Source organism: Amblyomma maculatum, chromosome 6, assembly GCF_055883805.1.
Source record: "Amblyomma maculatum isolate TAMU_Amacu chromosome 6, ASM5588380v1, whole genome shotgun sequence".
Classification (NCBI taxonomy): domain Eukaryota; kingdom Metazoa; phylum Arthropoda; class Arachnida; order Ixodida; family Ixodidae; genus Amblyomma; species Amblyomma maculatum.
The window spans coordinates 75,370,122-75,393,246 of record NC_139349.1 but is presented as its reverse complement, the minus strand read 5'-3'; the positions used below and the strand labels follow the sequence as shown (position 1 = coordinate 75,393,246).

Genomic DNA, 23,125 nt, shown 5'->3' with positions numbered 1-23,125 from the left:
AAGAGTTCCCCTCTCGACAAAGAACAAGAGATGCCGTGTCTGTAATCAACAACTAGGCTGTATTAGTCTATACACGTCAGTTTTGAAGTAAATTAAATAACGGCACAGTCAAATTTATTTTGGTGTTTTGAAGCGGCTGTTTGCCAAACTTACTGTTAAATGCAGCAGTTCAACACTGAAAAATAACATATAAATTCAAATATAAAACGTACTTACAAAATAAAAACGCACTGAATGAAGAATTCGAAGCTGAAGGATTGCAACCAGTCGTGGTAGCCAGGTATGGGTCCCTTTTTTTTATGTGCCCAATTTACTACTATTTAAAAGAAAAATGAGATACGTAATTTAATTCTCAATACAGTCGAACCCTGATATATCGAACTCGAAGGGGATCGCGAAATGCATAGTTTGATATATCGATAATTCAATATATAGAAATCAGCTTGAGAAGCCGCTTGCGATCATAAAAAATGGTACCATATCTGTTACATAATCAACCCACTCGCATAATGAACCCAACCTTGCTGTCGAGAATTTGAAAAAAAAAAAAGAAGTGTTAGTCGGGGGCACATCCCTCCGTTTCAGCCGCCAAATCCACAGCTCATTTATTAGCAGCGTGCCAAGATGCTGCGCAGCAATAACATCACGGCATGTTTATCTTTTGACTATACTTATGATGTTAGCTCCTGTGGTGGCGGGGAGCAAACAAGGCAGAGCACCCATGAAGGCTTGACTGCACAAGCCTGGTTCGATTTATCACGCCGCATTTGGGGCAGGTGGAGTCCACTGCCACAAAATCATTGGAAAACGTGTTAGCTGAAAATTCGATGGCCTTAGGGAAAAGGGCGTGGCGCCGAACTGTTCTCTCTCATTCCATCAACGTTTGGCTTGAAAACGGCAGAGGGTGATGATGACTTTGGGGAAGGCGCAACTTCCAATGTATGGTATGAAGTTCGATATATCGAACGACCGGTGAAATTAGAGTTCAATATACGACGCAGCTTTCCTATACTTATACATGGGATTTTCAAAAGGATATTCCGTGAGTTCGATATAACCAATTTCCAAATTATCTTGGTTCCATATAAGCGGGTTCGAATGTATTGGTGAAAATGTTTATGTTTAAAGACTGCCGAAAATGTTCAGAAACACCCATTTGATTTTATTAATAATAACTTCGACCAAGATTTAAAAATGGATACATGATTAGATTCTGCATTGTGATGTTGGCACTCTCAGATGAGCTTCATTGAAGAATTTCGGTTATGGAATGCCAGAATGAACAGACAAGCTGTTGTCCCTTTCGTTTACTTAAAGTAACAGTTCTCTGTCATTTGTGCCTCACGGAACCCCAGCAGCCACCAATGTCGCATCTTCCAGCCAGACGAGATCAAAAAAATATTTTATTCCCGTGAAACATGAAACGATGGAAGAGGGGAGGGGGGGGGGGGGGGGGGGGGGGGGGGGGGGAGGTTCGGTTAGATTTAGTGTTTCAGTAATCTGGGAAAATGTCTGCCCAAAATTTCAACTTTCAGCCAGTGCCCAATGGGTACTTTGCTAACCTCAAAATTCCACCACAGGAGTTTTGCTCAAAGCATGGTCCAGACTGATGGCCTTTCACCAGCGGCAGATGTTGGAAGGCTGTATCGCCATTGACGAGTTTGATGGGTGGAATTATAGTTTCAGTTTCAAATCACCTTTGCTACCATGAGACACATTGACATTCCATCTACACATTGTGCAAAATGTCAAATGCTTGCCTTTTCTCAATGTCACGAAGCACGGAAATTCATAAGTATAAGATTGCAAAAACTTGTGCAAATAGCTCCTCCTGGGCTTTGATTGCACCATAACTTCAAGCAAACAAGAATTCTAACCTTACACTGTGTACGGCATACAGGCGCCTTAGCTAACTTGAAATATGTGTACACACAAAAAACAGCTGCAACAGCAAACATGAAATGTAAATGGCACATCTACTTTGGCTTTGGCTTGACTTGGCTCTGATCGGCTGCTTATTCGATGATGCAGATGGTGCCATTGCAACCGCCAATGGTTACGCTAGCGATCACAATGCAACTGTAGATTCCGCGGTGCCAGTTTTGCATAAATTATTCTTGCACGGACAGAGGCAACTTATCGGGAGATAGAACAGTGGTCCTGCTATCAGAAAGTTCAGTAAAAAAAGTCAAAGTCTTCTGGGCAAATTGGGAGGACTGGCAAATACAGTGAAACCTCGTTTTAACAAGCACTTAAGAAATCGGAAAATAGTTCGCTATATCCATAATTTGTAATATAAAATTTCAAAGAAAATACATGCAAGAGCAGCAAAATTGAATCAGAGAAGACACAGCAACTTGGAGGGTGCTTACTTGGGTCACGTCCATTTATTTAGGTGCAAAGAACTGCGTTATCGCGGCCTGCGTTTTTGTGTTGATCGCGTTTGCACAGTTTTCAAACACTCAACAAAGGCAAACCCACTGCCCTCAATAGCACTGCAGTGACGGCACAGTAAATCCAATGCAGCAAGCGCTTCTTGTGAAGTCAGAATGTTTTCGTCTGCAGAGTCAGCCTGAGCTTCATCTGCGAAATTTTGAGACTTCCGCAGCAATTTCAGCGTCCGTCAGTGTAGCCGTGGTCGCCGAGATGTCGTCGCCACCTACAAAATCTTCTACAGTTATTGTTGCGGGCATGTCGCCAAAAAGACGTGAAAAACCACTCCAGGCCTCATCGAGCTTGCAGAGCTCTGCTTCAGCTTCATCGGGATCGTCGCCATCGTCACTTGATGCACGGGCCTCTGCTGGAACAAAAACTGCGTGCTGAAAGCAGTTGACAATCGTTTCACCCTTCACGCTGTCCCATACCACTTTAAGCATTTCGATTGCTCCCAGCAAATCGATCTTCAAGTCCTGCTTCATACGAAGCTTCATGAGAAGAGTGTCAATCAGTCTCCTCTTGTAAACTGCCTTGAAGGCCCTGATAAAGCCCTGATCTAAAGGCTGCAGCTTGGCTGTAGAGTTAGGCGGAAGAAAGCAAACTTCAATTTTATTGAGTGCGACATCTGTGTTGTGTGCGGTACAGTTATCAACGAGGACGCACACTTTGCGAACCTCACACACAAGCTCACAGTCTCAAGCATGCAGCCACTTCGCGAAAAGTCCACGCATGATCCAACATTTCTTGTTGGAAGCATACTTCTACGGGGAGTATGCTCTGACATCCAAAAACCATTTGTAGAGCGCCTTCTATACGTCGCTGAACGCAGGGGGCCGAAGACGCTGTGCACTTGTCCGTGTGGTCTCTTGTACTTGTGCCTTGATGACAGCTTTGTTCTTCAGAATGGTATTCAAAGTGCTCCTTGGGATGCCAAATATGTCCACAAGAACACACTTCTTTTCGCCGTTCTCCACACATTGAATTATCTCGAGCTTGGTCTTTAACGTCAGTGCTGCTCTTTTTTTCACGTTCACCGCCATCTTAGCACTACGCACACCCATACACCACACTCGACACAACCACCGACGCAGCCTCTACAGAACGCTACAACGACCATGCCGCCAACGTCTCTGCTAACACTAAAACGCAAAAGACGCAAAAGGGCAAAAGCAACATTCCATTCCGCCGCTGCTGAAGCAGTGCTGTCAGCAACTGCGAGATGCGAATGATTTCTTTGGCTCTCAACTCATGGCACTGTTAACTCCTGCGAGGTAGTCCTGAACGTTTGCTGTGCCGCATAATACACTTGTAGCGCAATGAAGCCTGCCTCTTGCTATTAAAGTGAGGTAGTGCTTGGCGTCGTGAAGTTCATTATATCCGTTTTATGCCGAACCGCATTAGCTACAGGGAGTTAAAAATATGCCTGTTTGACAAAAATATTTCCGGTGAAGTAGTGCTTGGCGCCGTGAAGTTCATTATATCCGTTTTATGCCGAACCACATTAGCTATAGGGAGTTAAAAATATACCTGTTTGACAAAACTTTTTTGGAAGAGTTCGATATATTCAATAATTCATTATATGCGTGTTCATTATATCAAGGTATTACTGTATGCAATATGTGCCAACAAAAATCCCACCCCCTCCTGCCTCCACAATCCAGCAATGCTACATGAGCACAGACCTTTTCTGCTTTTGTTTCTATTTTTACCATATCATTCATTTTTGTAAGATTCTGTTCTCTTGCTTTTGGAAATCATCTTTCTATTAACGTTTTATTAAATTATGAAAGAGACACAACAATACATAATACCAATACATATACATAAGTACTGACCAAGAAAAAGAAGTCAAAAGAGTGATATGTAAAAACTAAACAGCAAGAAGTAGTGCACAACATAAATAAGCAGAAAACATGCCCGCACAAACAGTGTTGATGCACTTTCCCACATTTTCTGACAATCGGGCAAAGTTCCAGCCAGCCAGCAAATCATGAGCTTTAAGTGCTGCCCTGACGAACCTACAGAAGTCTTTTGTTTGTTTGTTTTTTCTTTGGTCTTGTTTTTATATGCACATGCCTTTATTCATCTAAATTGAATCTTTTTTTCTCCATTCACATTTTTGTCTTCAATGCACTTTACGTTCACCTGTCATTCAGCCCCCCCTCCCTGCAACGCTTCCTGGAAACATTGGGAATAATATCAATAATAAAACAAGGCAAAAAAAGCAAATCCAGGAGGATGCCAACCTGATCAACAGGAGAGAAGCTGGTGCACCATACGCTCCTCCTGTGACCTCGGAACGTGCCCACAAGGCTGAGGTCAGCTGCATTCCACAACTGCGGAATAACAAACAGAAAAAGTACTGTCGCACTACTCCAATATACACACATAGTCTCTGCATAAGCTGAAGGAAGAGAACACAAAAAGCAACTGGAGAGTCACTTCCTTCAAATTATTACCCACACAGCTAACAGAACAATGCATCCCTTCATTCAAATTATTACCCACACAGCTAACAGAACAACGCATCACTTCCTTCAAATTATTACCCACACAGCTAACAAAACAACGCATCACTTCATTCATATTATTACCCACACAGCTAACAGAACAACACTGCATTTACAGTCTGACAATAGGCTTTCACTAGCAAAGCTCTAAACAAGGCACAGAGCAAATTTAAAGCACTCTGGGGCATATTTTTTGTGTCCCTGTCTTTCTTAAAGCCTTGTGCACTGTTTTCTCAGCAAAAAGACCCCTCCGCATTTGTATAAACACTGCAGCTTCATAGAGGCACAACAGTTCTCATGATACAAGGGAACTTTAGACCACTACTGGGCACAACGCATTCGAATTTGCTGCCAGGCAATAATACCGCAACACTCTGTGCCGCAGAAATAAGTGCTGCAATTGCAATGAACTTATGTCACAACACTAAGTGCATGTGTGTACAGCATGCACAGAGCTGTTTTCTCTAGATTTGCCACATTCAGTTTGTTAGTTATGGTTTACAGGAAAGGAAAGGCGTAGTATCTGTCGAACTTTTTTTTTTCCCTACACACCTGAACCACGCCATAGGGGAAGAGAAGAAGGTAGGAGTGAAAGTGGAGGAGAGAGAGAATGAGGTGCCGTAGTGGAAGGCTACAAAGTAATTTCGACCACCTGGGGATCTTTAACGTGCACTAGCATTGCACAGCACATGGATGCCCCTTTGTTTCATCTCCATCGAAATGCAGTCGCCTGCGGACGGGATCGAACCCGGGTACTCCGGCACAGTAGTCTGGCATCTTAACCACTGTGCCACCGTGGCAGGGATGCCATACACAGTAAAATCTCATTATATTTGGCCTCCAAGAGGCCAGAAAAAAATGTTCAAAATACCTGATAGTTTGAACTACCGAATGGCTCTGAAAAACTTCAGAAAAATTGTTTGCATCACATTTATGTTATCTAATCAACATCTCAGCTAGAGTTGTCTATATGAAAGATGAAAAACAAGCAACAAGTTGACTTCTATTTAGAAATATACAATATTTTCTGTCGTTCTCGCAAACTGTCATGAGAGGGGAAGCAAAGAAAGCAAACTGACCGACACTCAGCATATCATTCATAATCATCAGCTCGACTATGCCCACTGCAGGGCAAAGACCCCTTTTATATCCCTAAACTTAACGCAGTCCTGAGCAAGCAGCATCCACATGACTCCCGCAAACTTCTTAAGTCTCATCCGCCCACCTAACTTTCTGCCGCCCCCTACTAAGCGCGCCTTCCCTTAGAACCCAATTTGTTACCGTTAGCAAGCTATCGTTTAGCTTCCCTCCGCATTACATGTCCTGCGCATGTCTATTTTCTCTTTTTGTTTCAACTGGAATGTAATTTATTAGAGTTTGTTCACTGACCCACTCGACATGCTTCCTGTCTCTTAGGGTTACATCAGCACATCAGGTCCTTCGTATCCCCATTTAGTGCAAGGTGCCACAACCATTATCAGCCTCTTCATAATGGCTTTCCCTGAAACCTTGTGGAACTTGTAATGAAATTAGTCTGCAAGGCAGGAAGGCCACTAGCCCCACCATTGTCATGCAGTGGTTAGGGCGCTCAAATGCCGTGCCCAAAGATGCAGGATCAAATCTCGGCCGCGGCGGCCACTTTTTGACAGAGGCGAAAAGCAAGCGCCAGTGTGCTGTGCGATGTCGGTGCATGTTGAAGAACCCCAGGTGATCAAAATTTCTGGAGCCGTCCACTACGGCATCTTTCATAGCTCGAGTCGCTTTGGGATGTTAAACCCCACAAACCAAACCAAACCGGAAAGGCCGCTAATATGTGAATATCCAGTCACCTTAGCAGTCTTATCCTGTGATGCCGAGGCAATGAGCTGGTCGTTAGGTGAGACAGCCAGGCCGTTAATGTCTTTCTCATGTGCAACGACCGTGATCTGGGAGGTCATGGAGGCGCCTGCACACGGGTCCACCACACTGACCAACCGTGGCCGCTCAGGCACAGCCCAAAGCTTCAGGGTCGTATCCTGAGATCCAGTCACCAGGAATGAAGCTGACAAGCTGTGTAGAAGAAAGTGCAATAATTATATAAAATAAAGCCAATACAAACATGCTAGTACTAAGTTTAGACAGAAATGTGTGATGTTCTGTGTTCACTAGCTGATGCCCCTTCAAGCGCTTGCAAAAGAAAAGGAAGAAATATGCATTATATAGAAGACTGTGCATTTAAGCGAACACTATTAAAACTTCCTAGAAACCGGGAGTTCAAAAGAAAACACATTTTCAGGAGGAACCTTTTGAGCCGCGGAGTATTTTATTTTGCCGCGAAAAATCTTCTGGTTACGTAGCTAATTAAATTTCTTAATTTTCTCATTTGAATGGCTAACGCCAGTGGAGAGTTCGAAGATTAGGACAAGCCAATGCCTTATCATTTTTTGAAGCAGAGAAAATTTCCCTTCTAAACCTGTGAAGTAGGTAAATAACTGTAAAGTAAATAAATAAATAAATAATCATTAGAACACGTTATTTTCAACAAGCTTCTTGCATGCTGAATGCATGCGGTTTTAGTTGTGTGTAGAAAACACTCCGGATTTTTCTTATGTGGCAGGAATTGCAAAAATGAGCTTTTATTTTTTTTCCAAAAGATGGTATGACAATGTCGTACTTCTAGCTTCCAACTCCCCACTGACGTCAGCCGCACCACTGTGTTAATAAAAAAGTAAATTAGTGACATTTAGTTCATTTGCTATTAATTAGAAAATTTTTACAGTAAACGGTGTCCACTGTAGCTGAGGGTACGTAGCTGAAATGATCTTTTTCTATTTAAAACTCAATATTTTAAGGAATTTCTGAAAGTGCTTGCCAATACATCCTATGTATAGTGAGGAACTTTCTAAGATGCCAACTTTACTTCCAGCAAAAAAAAAAAAGAGAGCCCTCAATACACTATATTACATGGAATATTTCAAGTAACTGCATTTTATTTTTTAAAAAAACCTCCCACACTCTATAAATTCCAGATAGTTTAATTAGCATGAAAGATGGTGCTACAAGGTGGTGGCTTCTGGTTAGGAACAAACGCCGGCATGTGTGAACCAGAATGTACGAAATCTTTGCCTCTGCCGATTGCTGGTTCTGCTAGTCTTCAATAAATGCCATGACAGGCAGTCTCCACAAAAAAAGGAAAAAGGGGCTGAGTGAAGGAATCAGACTGACGACACTAAATGAAAAAAGAATTCAGCTGTCAGTGTAAAGCATATTCAATGACAGGCCTGAAAACTCTGAACGCTACATTTCCTGCACTGCAGTCAACTTTTTACATATCTAGAATTCAAGTGGGCCAAAAAATCTGCTCAAATTAGGCCCAGTCCACATGGAAACCTTTCCAGTTCTTTTATGTACAAACACGAAGCATGAGGTAAATAAACCTGAAGTTTGAATTCAATCAGTCCAAATTAATGAGAGTACACTACGGCGAACAGGCCCCTCTTTCAAACAACAGCAGTATCAACCAAATATTAGCTGACCGAGAGCAGGCCACAGCAGCCACTGCCTGGGTGTGTCCCTTCCCCGTGAAGAGGCACTCTATGAAGCCATCATCCTGCTGCCTCCACAACTTTACTGTGTTGTCCTGTAAGAAGAAATGCACCAAAATCAACACCGCTCCTGTAATGTCAGGACATATGGTATAAAAGATGCCAACAGTCACCCAAACCAGAAATGTACAAAAGAAGTGTGCAATTCCTTTTGCCTATGGCCGTGATGATTAGAAAAAAAAAAAAAAAAGCTAAGTGCAGTAAAACGTTAAGTTCTTTTAAAAAAAGTGCTAGGAAGAAAAGTATTCACTGAAAAAAATGTATGATCCGAACTGTCGATTTTGAAAATTTGAACTATTTCACGAAGTAGTACAAAGGCATTTAATACTGACACTGTATATGAGCATGAGTATGAGCATGAATATGAGTATAACTGAGTATGAGAAGCAGCTTCTTCTTTAGTTCTCGCAGAATTTAGTCTGCATTTTCGTTGTGCGTCACCAGCACGCTGCAGTCGGCTGTATGCCACTCACATCAATAGGCGCCAGCATCCCGACAAATGTGACAAATTCTGAAATAGCACATGAGAACGAAGTATCGCTATTAAGCAGTCTCAATGTACGTGGCTTGCGTAACGATGGCTTTCGCGCTGTAATAAATGGTGAAGAGACTCAAGTAATTCCACTCACCAACGAGAACAGTGCCAGAGTTCGCCAAGGAAACGGTTACGCATATACTTCATAGCTCATCTAAAAATTAAACATGCTCATCCGGTGTGATGCATGCTGACACTTCAGCCATGATCACGTGCATTTCGCGCCAGCTGCCGCAACTAAGGTGCACATGCATCGAGGCTGGTTCATGGCAACATGTACTTTTGAAAATCTTCACGCTATTTTCTCACTGACAAGTGGAATAACTTGCGCTTCTTCGCCATTTATTGTAATGCATACGCCATACTCGTGCAAGCCGTCGTCTGCTTTCATGTGGCGGCGACACCTGAATCATTTTGGTACTCGCCGCTGAGGACCTGCACAGTTTTCCTAAACTTTTCGTAAACTAGACCGGCATGACGTCGGCACTTTTTGAAACCAACGATGTCATGCAGAGGGCCGGCACTATGTTGCACCGGTAAAAAAAAAATGAAGTGCTGCACCATAGGAACCAATTCATATACTACTGCAGGTGAATTGAACACACCTTTAGTTCTCAAATAGTTCACCTCTCATCATCATCATCCTCACCCTGACTATACCCACTGCAAGGGCGAAGGCCTCTCCCATATTTCTCCAATTTTATTTTATGCAGCTTATCATGAGAGGTTGCGGCCAATTACTGCACCAGGGTGCTCACCTCTATGCTCCTAAAATACAGCAACAGAAGGCACTGTACAGAAGCCACTGCGTTTCTCCTCGTGAAGTCGTGTGTCCACGGGAATGTGCGCCTCTTTTATGTTGATTCGTTGTCTTTACTTGATGCTTCACCCCTTGCAAGCAGGCACTGAAGGAAAGCAACTGTGGTGGGTGCGCTCCAGTTCTCGTTTTTCATGTTGCATACCCCCGGCTTCGGCCCCCTCGTATGTTAGCACATGTTCGAATGATTGCCAAATGTACTTATATGACCGCAATCTGGCAAAATTCTGAACACATTAACCGGGAAATTGTGGTATCCGGGAACGTATTAACCGGGAAAAAAACAGTTTAACACTATGAGAGATTTTTACTGCCTCCGCTAATTTTTAGCATACGAAACGGGAAATTGCATGAACCAGGAACACATCAACGAGGTTCTACTGTAATCCCTTTAGACAAGAGATAAACCACCAGAAAATTGGAAGAAAAGGATACAGCATGCCACTAGTGGAAGCCACGCAGAATTCGCGGGTTCATTCTTAAGTGAAACACTTGGCAAAGAGCAGCAATGTAACCTAAATCAACCAGGGTATGCCTTATTCAGTTTTTGCCATTTCTAGGATCCTGCACACCATTATCAGAAAAAAAAAAAGCACATTTGAAAACTTCGCGTCCTTCTCTTTTCACAATGTTCCAAGCGTACATTACAGTTCATGACGCTTGTAGCACCAAAGCAAGCAAACCCTTACCTTGGAGACAGTGGCCAGGAGGGTGGGGTCGGAAGGGAACGTGTCCAGAGCGACCACGGTGTCCGCATGTCCCTTCAGCAACTGGCAGTGGAAGGTGTCTAGCTGGAAGATGCGCACCTGGGGGCTGTTGGTGGCTACGGCCAGGAAGCACTCTTCCCGGCCCAGAAACCGCATGTCCAGCACCTCATCATTGTGCCCCACAAACTGAAAGAGCAGCGAAGGGCACGGAACGCAGATTAGTAGGTTCTATACATTGGTTACTCTACGCACTATTCGAATTTACACTCTCACTTAGCTACGCTCACCAAGCCATGAAATGTACCACAGCCTAGCAGCAGGCTCACTTGTGATGCAAGCGGAAAAAACACGCGTATACCTTGTTGTCCGCAACCTTAAAGATAACCATATCAAGGCTCCAAGGTCGAAATATGCGCAGTATTACGCCTTACTCTTAAATAAGGTATACGTACATACAGTAACTCTGCCAACATTTAAGAGCATTCTAGGCTAAAAAGAAATTCTGCAATCAATCTGCTCCATGTTCGAATGACTAAAATATAGTCGATCGCAGATATCCCAAATTATTGGTAAAATAGAACAGCAAAAGTTGAAGCCCCGAGCAAAAGCATAGCACTGAATGCGTTTATCAAACCCCCATAAACGAAATATTTCACGTATCGAACTGCACACCGAGTCCATGCACGAGCACTACCATAGTTTGTATGCAGACATCCCAATGTGAGCAGAGGCTAGAGGGATGTGCGAGTATTCAGATATCCTCCTATTATTCGAATGAATGAAATAGCGTCAAAATTACTTGAACCTAAGCAAAAATTCACTCTCTTTAAAAACGATTTTTGAGCAGTTGGCTCAAGATTTGAATTAGACCAGCTGTAGTACCTTTTTCTTCGACTGTTCAAGCAAGCAGGGCCTACCGATTCCACATATACCATCCTACAGCGACCGAAGTGCACGGGATGAACAGTTTAGAACCGCTACACGGTCCATTCATAGAGCTAACATACTGAATTCATGCTGCGGCTCCTTAGTGTTGTGTCTTTTAGCATTTACTAATAAACGCTAAGGCAGTGAGTACAGTAAAATCTACTTATTTCGACCCTCGCTCTTTCTAATACCGAGATAATTTGAACTGGTATCACGGTCCCAGCCAATGTCCATTTAATTCTACGACATGAGATACTCGTTATTTACGACGTGAGCAGGTGTGCACAGGTTAATTTCCATGAGGATCATGTCAAGGAACAACCTGCGAAGCCTGCAATCGTCCAAACAGACCTCCCCAAACCTCCCCAGGTGATCATCCTCTCTTGAGCAGCAGCTTCTAGGCTAAGCCGTCGTGTTTTAAGAATGCTTCACTACAGAGAAAGTACAGCTAAGCAACAATGAGGTCGTTTGTGAAAAGACACCTCTGCCACTGTGTCTCATTACGAAAAGGGTTGTGGAGATGAAAATGAGGCGGTGACCCTTGTACCGTAATGTCTTATGTAATAAAGCACATACCCCACCCAAATTCGATGTCTACACTCCTTTAGATGCGTGCAGAGAGAGCCCTGCTATGCACACATTTTTCCAAACCTGGCAGAACTGCATGACAAAAGGCAGACACGCGTACACATACCTGTCGTTCTATTGCAAAATTTTCTAACGAGCGCAGAGTGATGTTATGGTCAAAGGTGACAACTGCCAACGACTTGCGCTCCGGGCACATCCGCAACCGAGTGATGGCCTCTTCCTCTCCAGACGGCCCTTTTTCCTGTTCGTGCGTGCAGATGCCAGTGTTCAAGTTCCACGTTCGCAGCAGCCCTGAGCGAAAGGAAGCGAATACCTAAGCTGTTCAGTAAGCTCAGTAATATAAATTAAACAACTTAAAGCTGCAACGTAGTTAAACAAATTTAAACAAGAAATTTTGAAGACGCACCATTGCCACTGCTTTCTGGTTTTTAGTCTACGCAACAAGATATACTGGTCATTAGCATCTTCCAGTTTCTTCCACAATGTTTAAAAGGCTCAGGATAATACGAACAACACATTTAGTACTTTAATACAGGGGCAAATAATGCATTGATTACATCACAGAAACTGTTACAAACCCTGAAAAACTGTTGTCTATCCTGACTTGTAGGTAAGTATACTAATTACTGACCAGTAAGAGCGGGGCTGGCTAAAAGGTTTGTGGTAGCTTTGGTGATGCGATTACTCCGTGATTCAGCCCACAGGAAAATCCTCAGGTCATCGAGTCTGAGCAGATATGTTCTCGGCCACTAACATATGCAAGGAAGACATGAAAGATGGGTCTATGTGGCTATGCGTTTAGTTCTTAACAAAAAGCTGGGAGCACTTCAAAAACAGCTAGCAGAAATAAAAGACAGAGTGAGAGGCAAAATAAAAAAAGTCTGCAAAAAGAGGATAGAAGAGAGAAGCTACAGACTTTTACACACTACATATATGAAAGTCTATACCCACAAGTAAGAAGTAAATAACTGCACTCATTTAAATCAATGACAACACCCCTCATATGCCATTGAGTTTATGTTAGCACAACAAAAGCGGCAGAAAACGTGTAAACAATTCAATGAACAAGCATAACTCAGCAGTGTGAGCATACCTTTTTCTCCCGCTGTGATGAAGCTAACTGGAGAGGAGTCAGGTACAACGATTAAAGATTCCACTGACTGAAAGACAGAGAAATGGAAACATTAACAAAATGTTTCTGCCGGTAAAGCTGACAGCACTAAGCACTCACGCAAAACCACCTTACCTCGTAAACTGGTATAGTCTTCAGCGAGGTGAGCGCGTCAGCATCCCAGAGGATAACAACCTTGTCTCTGCTTGAGCTGTAGGCAGAGACGAGACAATTCCCACCAAGGCGTGTTATTACGTGCAAAGCAGTTTTGAGCAAGAAACACGCTTGCTCTCTTCAATGAAGCCTCTGACTAGATTAAAGCCAGCTCCAGTGATCACAGCCTATTCTTTGTTACGCTCACAAAGAACATAACAAGATTCTTCTTAGCAATTATCTGCAACTGCATTTGCAAGAAAGTATGAAGTTTGCTATAATACAGGCGAGTACTGGCATGCTCGTCGAATGTGAACTGTAGTGCGCATGACCTACTACAGTATCCAACGAACTTTCCAGGCTCCGATAATTTGCACTTGTACGAGATTTCAGACTTAGCTGAGGAACCACCACACACCTTGTAGGAAAGTTTACACATCCGTGACCAATATTTTAAAAAAGTTCCATTTTTTTTACAATTTTATTTTCAACCAAAAGTTGGTTTCCTCAATGTGAGTGGGCATCAGTTTCACAAAGCCAAACAGTTCTCTGCCACCGTGAAAGGCGCCAGGGCATTTTTCAATGTAATGCTTGTAGTTTTACAGGCAGGTCACCTTAAAACAAAGAACATAAAAAGCTCACTACGCTCACTAGACAACTTATAGGAATTCGATGTGCATATTTGAAATTGACACAGAAAGTAAATAAATATGCAACTTTCATGAAAACTCTGCCAGTAAATACGAAGAACCGTCTTCAGACCTGCGTCTATACTTAAAGGACAATCTGCCCTAGCTCCACAAAGCTTCACGTGTTCACCAAACACTAAATGTTGCGAAATTGGCCAAGTACCTACTACATACAACAAACGCCACAAAACACAAAGTAAAAAGACATACACTCTGAACAAAAGGTTTTCTTGGAGACCTAGGGTTGTTCCCAGTTAGTGTTGAACAGTCAGTGTGTGCCTCGAAGTTGCACAGAACAGGTAAGAAAAGTAAAAGCACGAGCCCCCCCCCCAAAAAAACACTATAGGTCATAATACCTTTGTCCACCAATGGGCTATTACAAAGGCCTTTCCATCCAGAGTCATCATCATTTCCATCCTTTTCATCTACTGAGTAATCCAGATCTGTTACAAACTGGAGCAGCAATTACCTCATATTCTTGGCCACTCATGAAACAAATGCGTGCTTGAAAAGCCGTGTAAAAAACTCCAAGTTCTTGTGCAGTGTTGCCCCGCCAAGGTGGTGCAGTGGTAAGAAGCCTGACTACTGTGCTGGAGTACCCGGGTTCGATTCCGATCACCGCCGGTTCTGTTTCTCCGGAGCCCTTCACTACGCCACCCCTTTCTCTCTTTCCGCTTTCACCTTCTTCCCTTCCCTTACAGTGTGGTTCAGGTGTCCACAGAAAAAGTGTGACAGATACTGCGCCTTTCCTTTCCTGTGAACCAATTATTATTATCAATTAGGCGCTGTAAACCAAGCCACCAGCTAACAGCCACTTGGCTCTTCCACTAAGACCCAGTAACACTTGAGTTGAGTTGAGTTCAGTCGTTCAGTCGTGTCCGACTCTTCGTGACCCTATTGACCATGTCACGCCACGCTTTCCGGTCTCTCACTATCTTCCTACCAGTAACACTACTCTCGACAATAAAGTTTTCTCTCTCTCCCTCTGTGTATAGTGACCTCAGAAGCACAAGCATGAGTAGGCAGCGAAGGGAAAAAAATTTTGCTCCATACCTGAGCAGCTGGCTTCCTTTCTCTAGGAATTGAAGGTCGGTGACGACTGAGAAATGCCCCTCAAGGGAGCCCACGAGGGTGCTCTTGGACAGGTCCCAGACGTGAATGTGGTAGTCGTCAGCAGCCCCAAACAGTCGGCCAACTTGCGAGTCGGGATGAAAACTGACGACACTGTATGGAGACAGGCACACATTGACAAGTCTAGGATGAACCGTACGTGCAAAGACTACTCAATGCAGCTACTCGGGAGCCATGGACACACCTGCAATACTAATCTCCAGCAAATAAGGGCCCTTACAAAACCTTGCCAGCATTACTGAAGAGCCACACGTTTGGTGTGATTTCAATAAGCAAAGAGAAAAAAACGTTTTATGCGCCATGGTTTAGGTTCAAGCTGAAAAAAGCCCCAATTGGTCAAAACTACAGAAGTCGTTCCCTGAGGTATGTCTCTCGGTAAATTTTACTGCTTTGCAACATAAAATCATTAACCACAAATGACACAGACAACTCGGTAGAAAGCATTTTCTTGTCCATTTTCTCGGTCTTCCTTTCCCCCATTTTTACCACAAAAACAAAAAAATGCTCTCTGCAACTAGATTATCTGAACAGTTGTGTCACACTACCAGTCCATTCACACAATTTCTTCCAAACCCACTACATTACTACAATAGAATACCAATTGAACGAATGTCATTTAAACAAAGTATTCAGTTATACAAATCCATTGAATGCTACGCAAACGCCCTTCATTTTAACGAAATTCAGTTATTGCTCATATTCAGTTCTAAGAACATTTTCCGTAGCATTATCCTGTGTCTCCTACATCATACTGAGCTTAAGCACAACCTGCACGTTTGGTTGCATACTTTTACGTTGAGAACCATGTTTACCAACTGAGAAAAAGTGGCGGTAAGCTTGTAGCCAGCCGAATCCATAGCTGGCTTTGCACGCTTAATTGCCTCCACAGTTGTAGCCATCCGTAGCAAAGCCTCAGCCCTACTAGCCCTTTTAGCTCCAAAAAGGGCGTATGTATACATGCTGGTTATAACCATTATCTGCTCAAGCAAGATCTGCTTAGAGAAAATTAAGAAATGAAGGCCTTTGCTGCCCAGCAAGCCGTTGTGTCGGACAAGGTTCACGTGTGCTTGTACACAATTACTATGTTCAAGACCACTGCAGCCCTAAGTTCAAAGGTACTGCAAAAGGTTACTGTATTCTTCGCTTGCAAATGAATGCACTGACATATAAATGAGTTGGGATATGATCTGAACACCTGATGCTTCTTGGAGCGAATAGAAACAAGCTTCCACGCACTTATTTAAGTTAAGCAAACTTTCACTTGGACAAACTTTTTCTGAAGGTCCCTTGAAGTTCATTCAAGTGAAGTTTCACTGTACAACCAGTCAATGGCAATGCTTCTATTACTCAGAGAGCCCATAAAAAAACAGGCAAGGTATGTTAACAAGATAGTGAACGCAGGATAAAAGAACCTGTCGTCTCGCTGTTTCCTGCAACCGAGCCATACCAGAAGATTAAAAAGTGAGCAAAACTGACAGTTTAAAGTGAAGTGTTTCTTCTTAGCAGCAATTCTCAAGAGGAAAAAAAACTAATGCCAGCGAGTGCTACATTTTCATGCACAAATCCACTCGTAAGTGATTAAACAAATCTATTTTCCTAACCAGAAGCATTTGGTGGAGCCTTTACTTGTTTCGTGTGGCGCAGAACCTTTTACATTTTTTGCATTTTATGTTTACACACAACTGTTCATCTTCCACGTGACCCACTTTGAAACGCAAAGGGCTTTCCAGTTGACCAGGTAGATGTTTGCCGACAGAATACGCTAAGACTAATCCACCTGTACATAACATGCAACAATCTTAAACTCTCAGGTAGACTTAAACGTCTCCCACCTGAACACACCCTGCGCCCCTCGAAGGTGGTGAGTGCAGTACTGGCGAACAACATCCCAGACCTTGACTGTTGAGTCACAGCCACCACTGGCCAGGAGGGTGCTCGTCGAGTCAAACACCATGCAGGACACGGGGCCCTGGTGAAAAGACTAGCGGCGCCAAGGACGGCAAAGAACCCGGAGAAGAAAGGTGTAAGCAGAGAAAAAAAAAAGGACAAATGTAGACACACATCCCCAGCCGTGCCATACAACGATGATCCAATCTCTATGCATATTTTTTTGAGTCTAGAAACAGTGCTTTTAGCAGTTCCAGGCAGAGCAACTTGTTACAAAGTAAAGGCCTCTGGTTCTAGACAAGGCTATCTGCCATGCACTCATGCGTTCCCTTTCATAAAGCTCACGACTGTACTACAATGTGGAGTACGCAAAACAGACAAAGGCACTTCACTTTTGTGACAGTTCAATAATACCAGATCGTAAAGTGCAAATCAAGCTGCCGTACTGCAATAACTATACGATCGAGGAGTGCAAATATCCACCACATGAAGAGCATTGCAGAGAAACAAAAAATGGAGGATTTCACTCACTTTCCATGTCCTGGTAAGTGCATCTGCCTGGAGGTCCCACTGGCGAAGAAGCCCACTCCTCCCGCTTACAGCCAACGTTGCCTCATCTGCGCTTACAGTGAAGGTGGTGACGTCCTCCTCTTCGCCCTTATTTAGAAAAAAAGTGAACTATCAGTTTCGAAACAGCTCATACAGCAATGATTACAAAAAACGGAAACATTTTCATTTTTAAGGCTTTGAGAGCCACATTCACAATTCATTAAAAACAGCAGCGCCACTTTCAAAGGTAAACTGTACTCACCAATATCAAAAGGTCATGCAACTCGCAAACTTGTATATTTTTTAACTGCAATTCAAGGTGAATGAAGCTTGTATCACTTAGAGACCTTGACTTCTCCTTTCAAAATCTGTTTTTAGTTTTAAGACATACAGCTTGAAGTTTTCGTGCTCTAAATGCTATGAATAGGTGAAAGACATTGCTCACTTATGCAGCTGCTGATATGGCAGTAAGATCTACAGAGCAGTGAAAATCGGTTTTTCTCGTCTCCAACACTCAGCTGTGCCCAACTATGCACAATTAATGTCATTCCCTTATCATGAACCATTCTGAAACAAATCTATAGTTGAGGTATTATATTCAGTGGTTGATGCCTAAATATTTATGATACCTTAAGTCTTAAAAATATATTGATAGCATTAAAACCTGTATAGTTGCATTTTACACATTTTAAGCATGCAAATCTGATTCCAATGCAATAAAATTTTAACAAATCAAATATAGTGCGCAAAAGCTACACTTGGCCCAAACACGGCTGAATGTTATAAAAATGTCCAGTTCTTTGAAAAAGCTCAGTTTGGGAAGTGAATAAACTTTTGTCACTTCCTGAGAATGAAAAGCAGCGAAGCCGGCCTTTGGGAGGAAAAGAAGAGAGGGAGATAGAGGTGCCATAGTGGAGGGCTACGATTTACTGCACTATAATGGCTTTCACTTCATCGTACTTTAGTGGTCCAAAGTGCCCTGTAGGATTTTTTTTATCCCTGTCATCTACACTATATAACAGTGAAAGTTCAAGTGCAACCACGTCTTTTTAACACGCTGAAATTGGTAAGCGCAGTCTCATTTGACAGACTGTGGAAATTAGACCATGCAACATTACACTTTTTCTGCAAGAGCTAGTGATTCTACCTTTTCATCTCCACGGCACATGGCGTGCTAATTTTAGCAAGTTCAATAGAAAAGATACAGGACACTCAGTTCAAGCAGCCAGGAGCATCCCATGAAAGTTAATTTTAAAGACAACTTTCAGTGCTAGCCAGAATTGATAATCTGTGCTCTTATCTGGCCTGGGCAATTTTTTTCCCCTGGTTGGTTTAAATTTGAGAAAGCCTGGTGCTTGCACTCAAGGATGCACACTGCTTATCTAGCAATATTTACTACAGGCAACATTGTTCAGGCACCAAAGGCGTCATAAAAACAAGGTGTTTAAAAGTTTCCCAGCATCTTACCAAGTCAAAGCATTTGGAGACTTTGCCATCTTCAACGTTGAGCACCTTGACGCTTGTACCGTGTTGGCAGTACAGATGATTGCCACTTCCGGGCCACTAAGTGAAAGAAAAACATAAATATGGAGGATGTAAAGCAGTTTGTAAAGCTTATGTCAAACTAACGTGGAGCTGCTAGTTCTGCATAAAAAGCATTTGGCAATAAGGACAGTGTTCAGCGATGTCAATACACTTTCAGCACTTGTGTCCACACTGTCCTCAACTTTTGGGATCGGTTTTCTCTGGTTCTTTTATTTGCTGCTGTTGTTGTTTGCCTCTGCTGCTAGCGCCCCCATTCGAACTTTTCTTTCTCTCGTTTTTTTTTTTTTTTTTTTCACACGATTACTAACCGGCCAATACTTTCACCTAAGTTACTCTGCAAACTAAGGAATTTCAAGATAGTAACCACGGCAACAGTGCTTTCTAACTTCCGTATCTGGCATCACTCCGTATGAAATATTGATTTATAAAAAGGCTCGAGGTGATTTTCAGCGTTGCTTCTCCTGAACCCGAACCACGGTGCAAGCTTACACCGTGTCTCGCACATACCTGCGCGAAGACAGTCACAGCATATAAGCTCTATTTTCCGGGTCACTCGCAGTTTTACCAAATGCACGTAACCACACACTAAACCACTTTTCAGTGACCGTAGTTTAATAATAAAAAAAATATGTAGTGACAAAATTATACCTATACCAACCTCGACAAATCGGCCAGTATAGAACGCATCATACTTTTCTTGGAGCTTGAAACTGGAAGAAGTGAGATAAAATATAGAAAGCCGAGCATCAGAGAAACATTCAACATAAAGCCATCGGTGACCAACCCCTACTCTATCAGCGCCGGTATTCAGATCAATTGTCTCACTTTTCTTTCAGATCCGACTTCGACATTGCAGCCCATACAGTGCCTTCACACTCACGTAAAAGTCAGCCGCAGTTTCCGATCAACCTTTGCCGACTTTACAAGAATTTACTCGCTATACTCGGCATGTTTTCCACGTGCTCGCTTCATTCATGCACGGCACATTCATTCCATGCGCGCAGCCATCTTGTTTACGGCATGATGTCTGCTGCGGTTGGTCCGCTGGTTGCTGTTTTACGGGCACTCAGAAAATTTGAGTGTCCGCATTTTTCAATTTCAATAGTATGCATACATGAACTGAAAGCAGCAATGATTCTATTGAATGCAGATTTATGTCAATTAGCCCAGCAAAGACAAAACACATGTTTTGGTTTCGGTTTTTGCCACAGTGTAAGAAAAATTATTCTTACACCGTGGTTTTTGCATGCGTGGCAGAGATTTCGCAATTTATGCCCCGAGGCCTTATGTGTCAACAGCGAGTACAAGAAGAAAGAAGAAATGATTTCGACTTTTAAATGAGTCAAAGTTCCCCGAGAGCACGACTCTTGAGGCACATATACAAGGAACTTTAAAAGGGGCGTTTTGTGGTCACAAAGCACAGTGCATCTGTAGTCAGTGCATTATCTCTTTTGGCAAGCACTTCATTACACGAGAACTTGATTTATTTATTTTTCATGCGTTTTCCTGCCTGTATGTACATGTGTGTATATATATATGTGTGTGTGTGATATTAACTTACATCTAAATCAGTGGCAGAAAGCTGCAAAGCATCGCAGCATATATGTGAAGAACAACGAACTTGGCCTTGCAGAGATGCAGGAACATATAAAGTTGCACCAGCATTGTAATATGAATAATGAATTTCCAGCGGCGGCAGCCGCACATTCTCCCGTGTTTGAATGAAACAAACCCTGTTCGACCATCCTTGCAGATCTTTTTGAGTCATCTGCAATGCCCAAGACTAATTGAATTTTTTAACGATATATATATAGTTTCAATCTTTCAACTTCCAAAATAGGTTACTAGTCGTCCTTGCCTCAAAATGGCCATTCAGGCATTCAGGCTGCCACTTGTGGTTTCTGAAGCCTAACATGTTAAACTCGTAGTAACTCATCCGGCAGGCATCTCAGTTGGACTCTACAATGCATGTCCATTCGATTGGCTACAAGAGCAATGCATCCAAGGTGGTACAGTGACTTAAACATATGTGTTTCATGAAAGTGTCATCTAGGTCTCACCTGCGAAGTACCCAGAAGATTCCGTGCAATTTCTGAAAATTTCAAAATCACATTTTTAAATAAGAGTTATGAAGACAATGGAGTAGCTAGCAGCTGGTGGTCATCTCCCAAAGGCGGATTTTGCACTAGATTGCTTCAAACAGAACACAGGGTTTCTGCACAAGCCTTGAAAAGAAATAGTACTTTGGAGTAAACTGTCTCGAGAGCTCTGGATACAGAAGCCTTACACCTACAAATATGTTTACCTAGCTCTTTTTAATTTATTCCTTACTTCCTAATCTCTCAACGGAGCTAGAATTGTTGCTTGATATAGAACTTAGTTTCGCAATATTTTTTCTGAAACCACACACTTTTTTTTTTTTGCACTTATCAAAGAAGAAAATTCTACAGACTAGATGTGTAACATCCTTCTTAAGTGGTGGTGTGCATCCCTGTGTAAATACAGCTGGGAAAAAAAAGTTTTTTTTTTTTTTTGTTTTCCTGATAATGAGTTAACCATAACAAAAATTACATTTTGAGAGGTGTAATGCCAAAGGCAAAAGCCTATTTTAACTTTTTGGCGAATACAACATGTGCTGAAACATATCATGATGAGGCACGCTTGAGATATTCCCAGCGGATTGAGACATCACTGGAAATATCAAAGGGTGTTAACTCGGGCAATGCTGCCATCACTGATCATGAAAACTATATATCTGTGAATTCAAAGAAAGGCCAGTTTGAATGTAAGTGAATGCTGTTCAGGAAAAATTTGGTGTTCAATTAAGCATGCTTACTCGTCTCTAAAACCAAGCTATTCTAAGTCCACTACAGGGCAGAAAAGCATGCAAGCTACTGAAAAATGTTCACAAATGATTCACTACTTAATATTAGCAGAGAACTAAGATTGCCATTTTTTTTACCATTTTTACTTACCCCATGCCCTTGGCAACCAACAATTTATGAAGTTAACAAGTTTGGTTTGGTTTGGCTAATAAAGTTTAACATCCCAAAGGGACACAAGCTATGAGAGACGCAATAGTAGAGGGCTCCGGAAATTTCGACCACCTGGGATTCTTTAACGTGCACTGACATCACACAGCGCACAGACGCCTTGCTTTTCATTGCCATCAGAAAGTGGCTACTACGACTGGGACTCGATGCCGCATCCTTGGGCACAGTAGTCGAGCGCTATAAGCACTGCATCAATGCGACGGGGCTGAAGTTAACAAATGTCAGGTAGTTTCTTGAAAAAAACGTTTGTGCTCCAGGTACTTTTGGTGAACACTGTAGTTTATCTCTCACCTTCATCCTCAGTGAAATAAAGGTGCATAGACCATCCCAAAGCAGATATATTGATACAGTACTCCACAGCTACACCATCTTCAGAAGCCAAAAACAAAGATAGCCGGTACATATATGTCACAAGGTGCCTCACATATAGAGCGGAACTTACGGGATCTCCCCACTCCTCCGAGCATGCTTCGACATGATTTTCCGGGGCAGCGACCGGCAAGCGCGCGTCCTTGACGCGACCGCAGTGCAAACAACAGAGAGTATAAAAAGGCAGACCGCAGCACACCTGCAACAGTGCGCTCTGGGAAGATTCAGCCTTCCGGGCCTCTCTCGAGGCCGCTCGCTCTGGGAAAGTGTTTTGTTTTTCATCGAGCCCGCGATCAACTCATCGTTTCTCCTCATCTGTATGGCCGCCGCTACCAATCAACTCTGCGACTTCAAAGCCTTATCTAACAAGAAAGCTGTGAGGATTCCTTTTTGCCACAGACTGTTGGTTAATTGAATATTGTTTTCGACTTGATCTGGGTTAGTATTTTACGCTGTGTTTTCTGTGCAACTCTTGGCTCTACTTATTATATCTGGAATACTTGCTTTGTTATCTTTATAGTCTTCTTTTATTGC

The 23,125-nt window shown here is 42.7% G+C and overlaps 1 protein-coding gene across 1 annotated transcript in view; it reads right to left on the bottom strand.

Annotated features, from left to right (window-relative positions):
- Positions 1 to 20,191, bottom strand: part of LOC146186026 (transducin beta-like protein 3) — a 34,623-nt gene extending 14,432 nt beyond the window's left edge. The window contains exons 1-13 of the mRNA XM_084606957.1: positions 19,995 to 20,191; positions 19,828 to 19,879; positions 19,092 to 19,187; positions 17,607 to 17,732; positions 17,021 to 17,169; positions 15,111 to 15,281; positions 13,351 to 13,426; positions 13,198 to 13,264; positions 12,211 to 12,395; positions 10,572 to 10,775; positions 8,462 to 8,565; positions 6,776 to 6,995; positions 4,683 to 4,772 (exon numbers count right to left, since the gene is read on the bottom strand). Coding sequence (XP_084463083.1) covers positions 4,683 to 4,772; positions 6,776 to 6,995; positions 8,462 to 8,565; positions 10,572 to 10,775; positions 12,211 to 12,395; positions 13,198 to 13,264; positions 13,351 to 13,426; positions 15,111 to 15,281; positions 17,021 to 17,169; positions 17,607 to 17,732; positions 19,092 to 19,187; positions 19,828 to 19,879; positions 19,995 to 20,020 — 1,566 coding nt within the window. The 5' untranslated portion in view covers positions 20,021 to 20,191. The remainder of the gene's footprint in view (positions 1 to 4,682; positions 4,773 to 6,775; positions 6,996 to 8,461; positions 8,566 to 10,571; positions 10,776 to 12,210; positions 12,396 to 13,197; positions 13,265 to 13,350; positions 13,427 to 15,110; positions 15,282 to 17,020; positions 17,170 to 17,606; positions 17,733 to 19,091; positions 19,188 to 19,827; positions 19,880 to 19,994) is intronic.
- Positions 20,192 to 23,125: the final 2,934 nt, after the last annotated feature.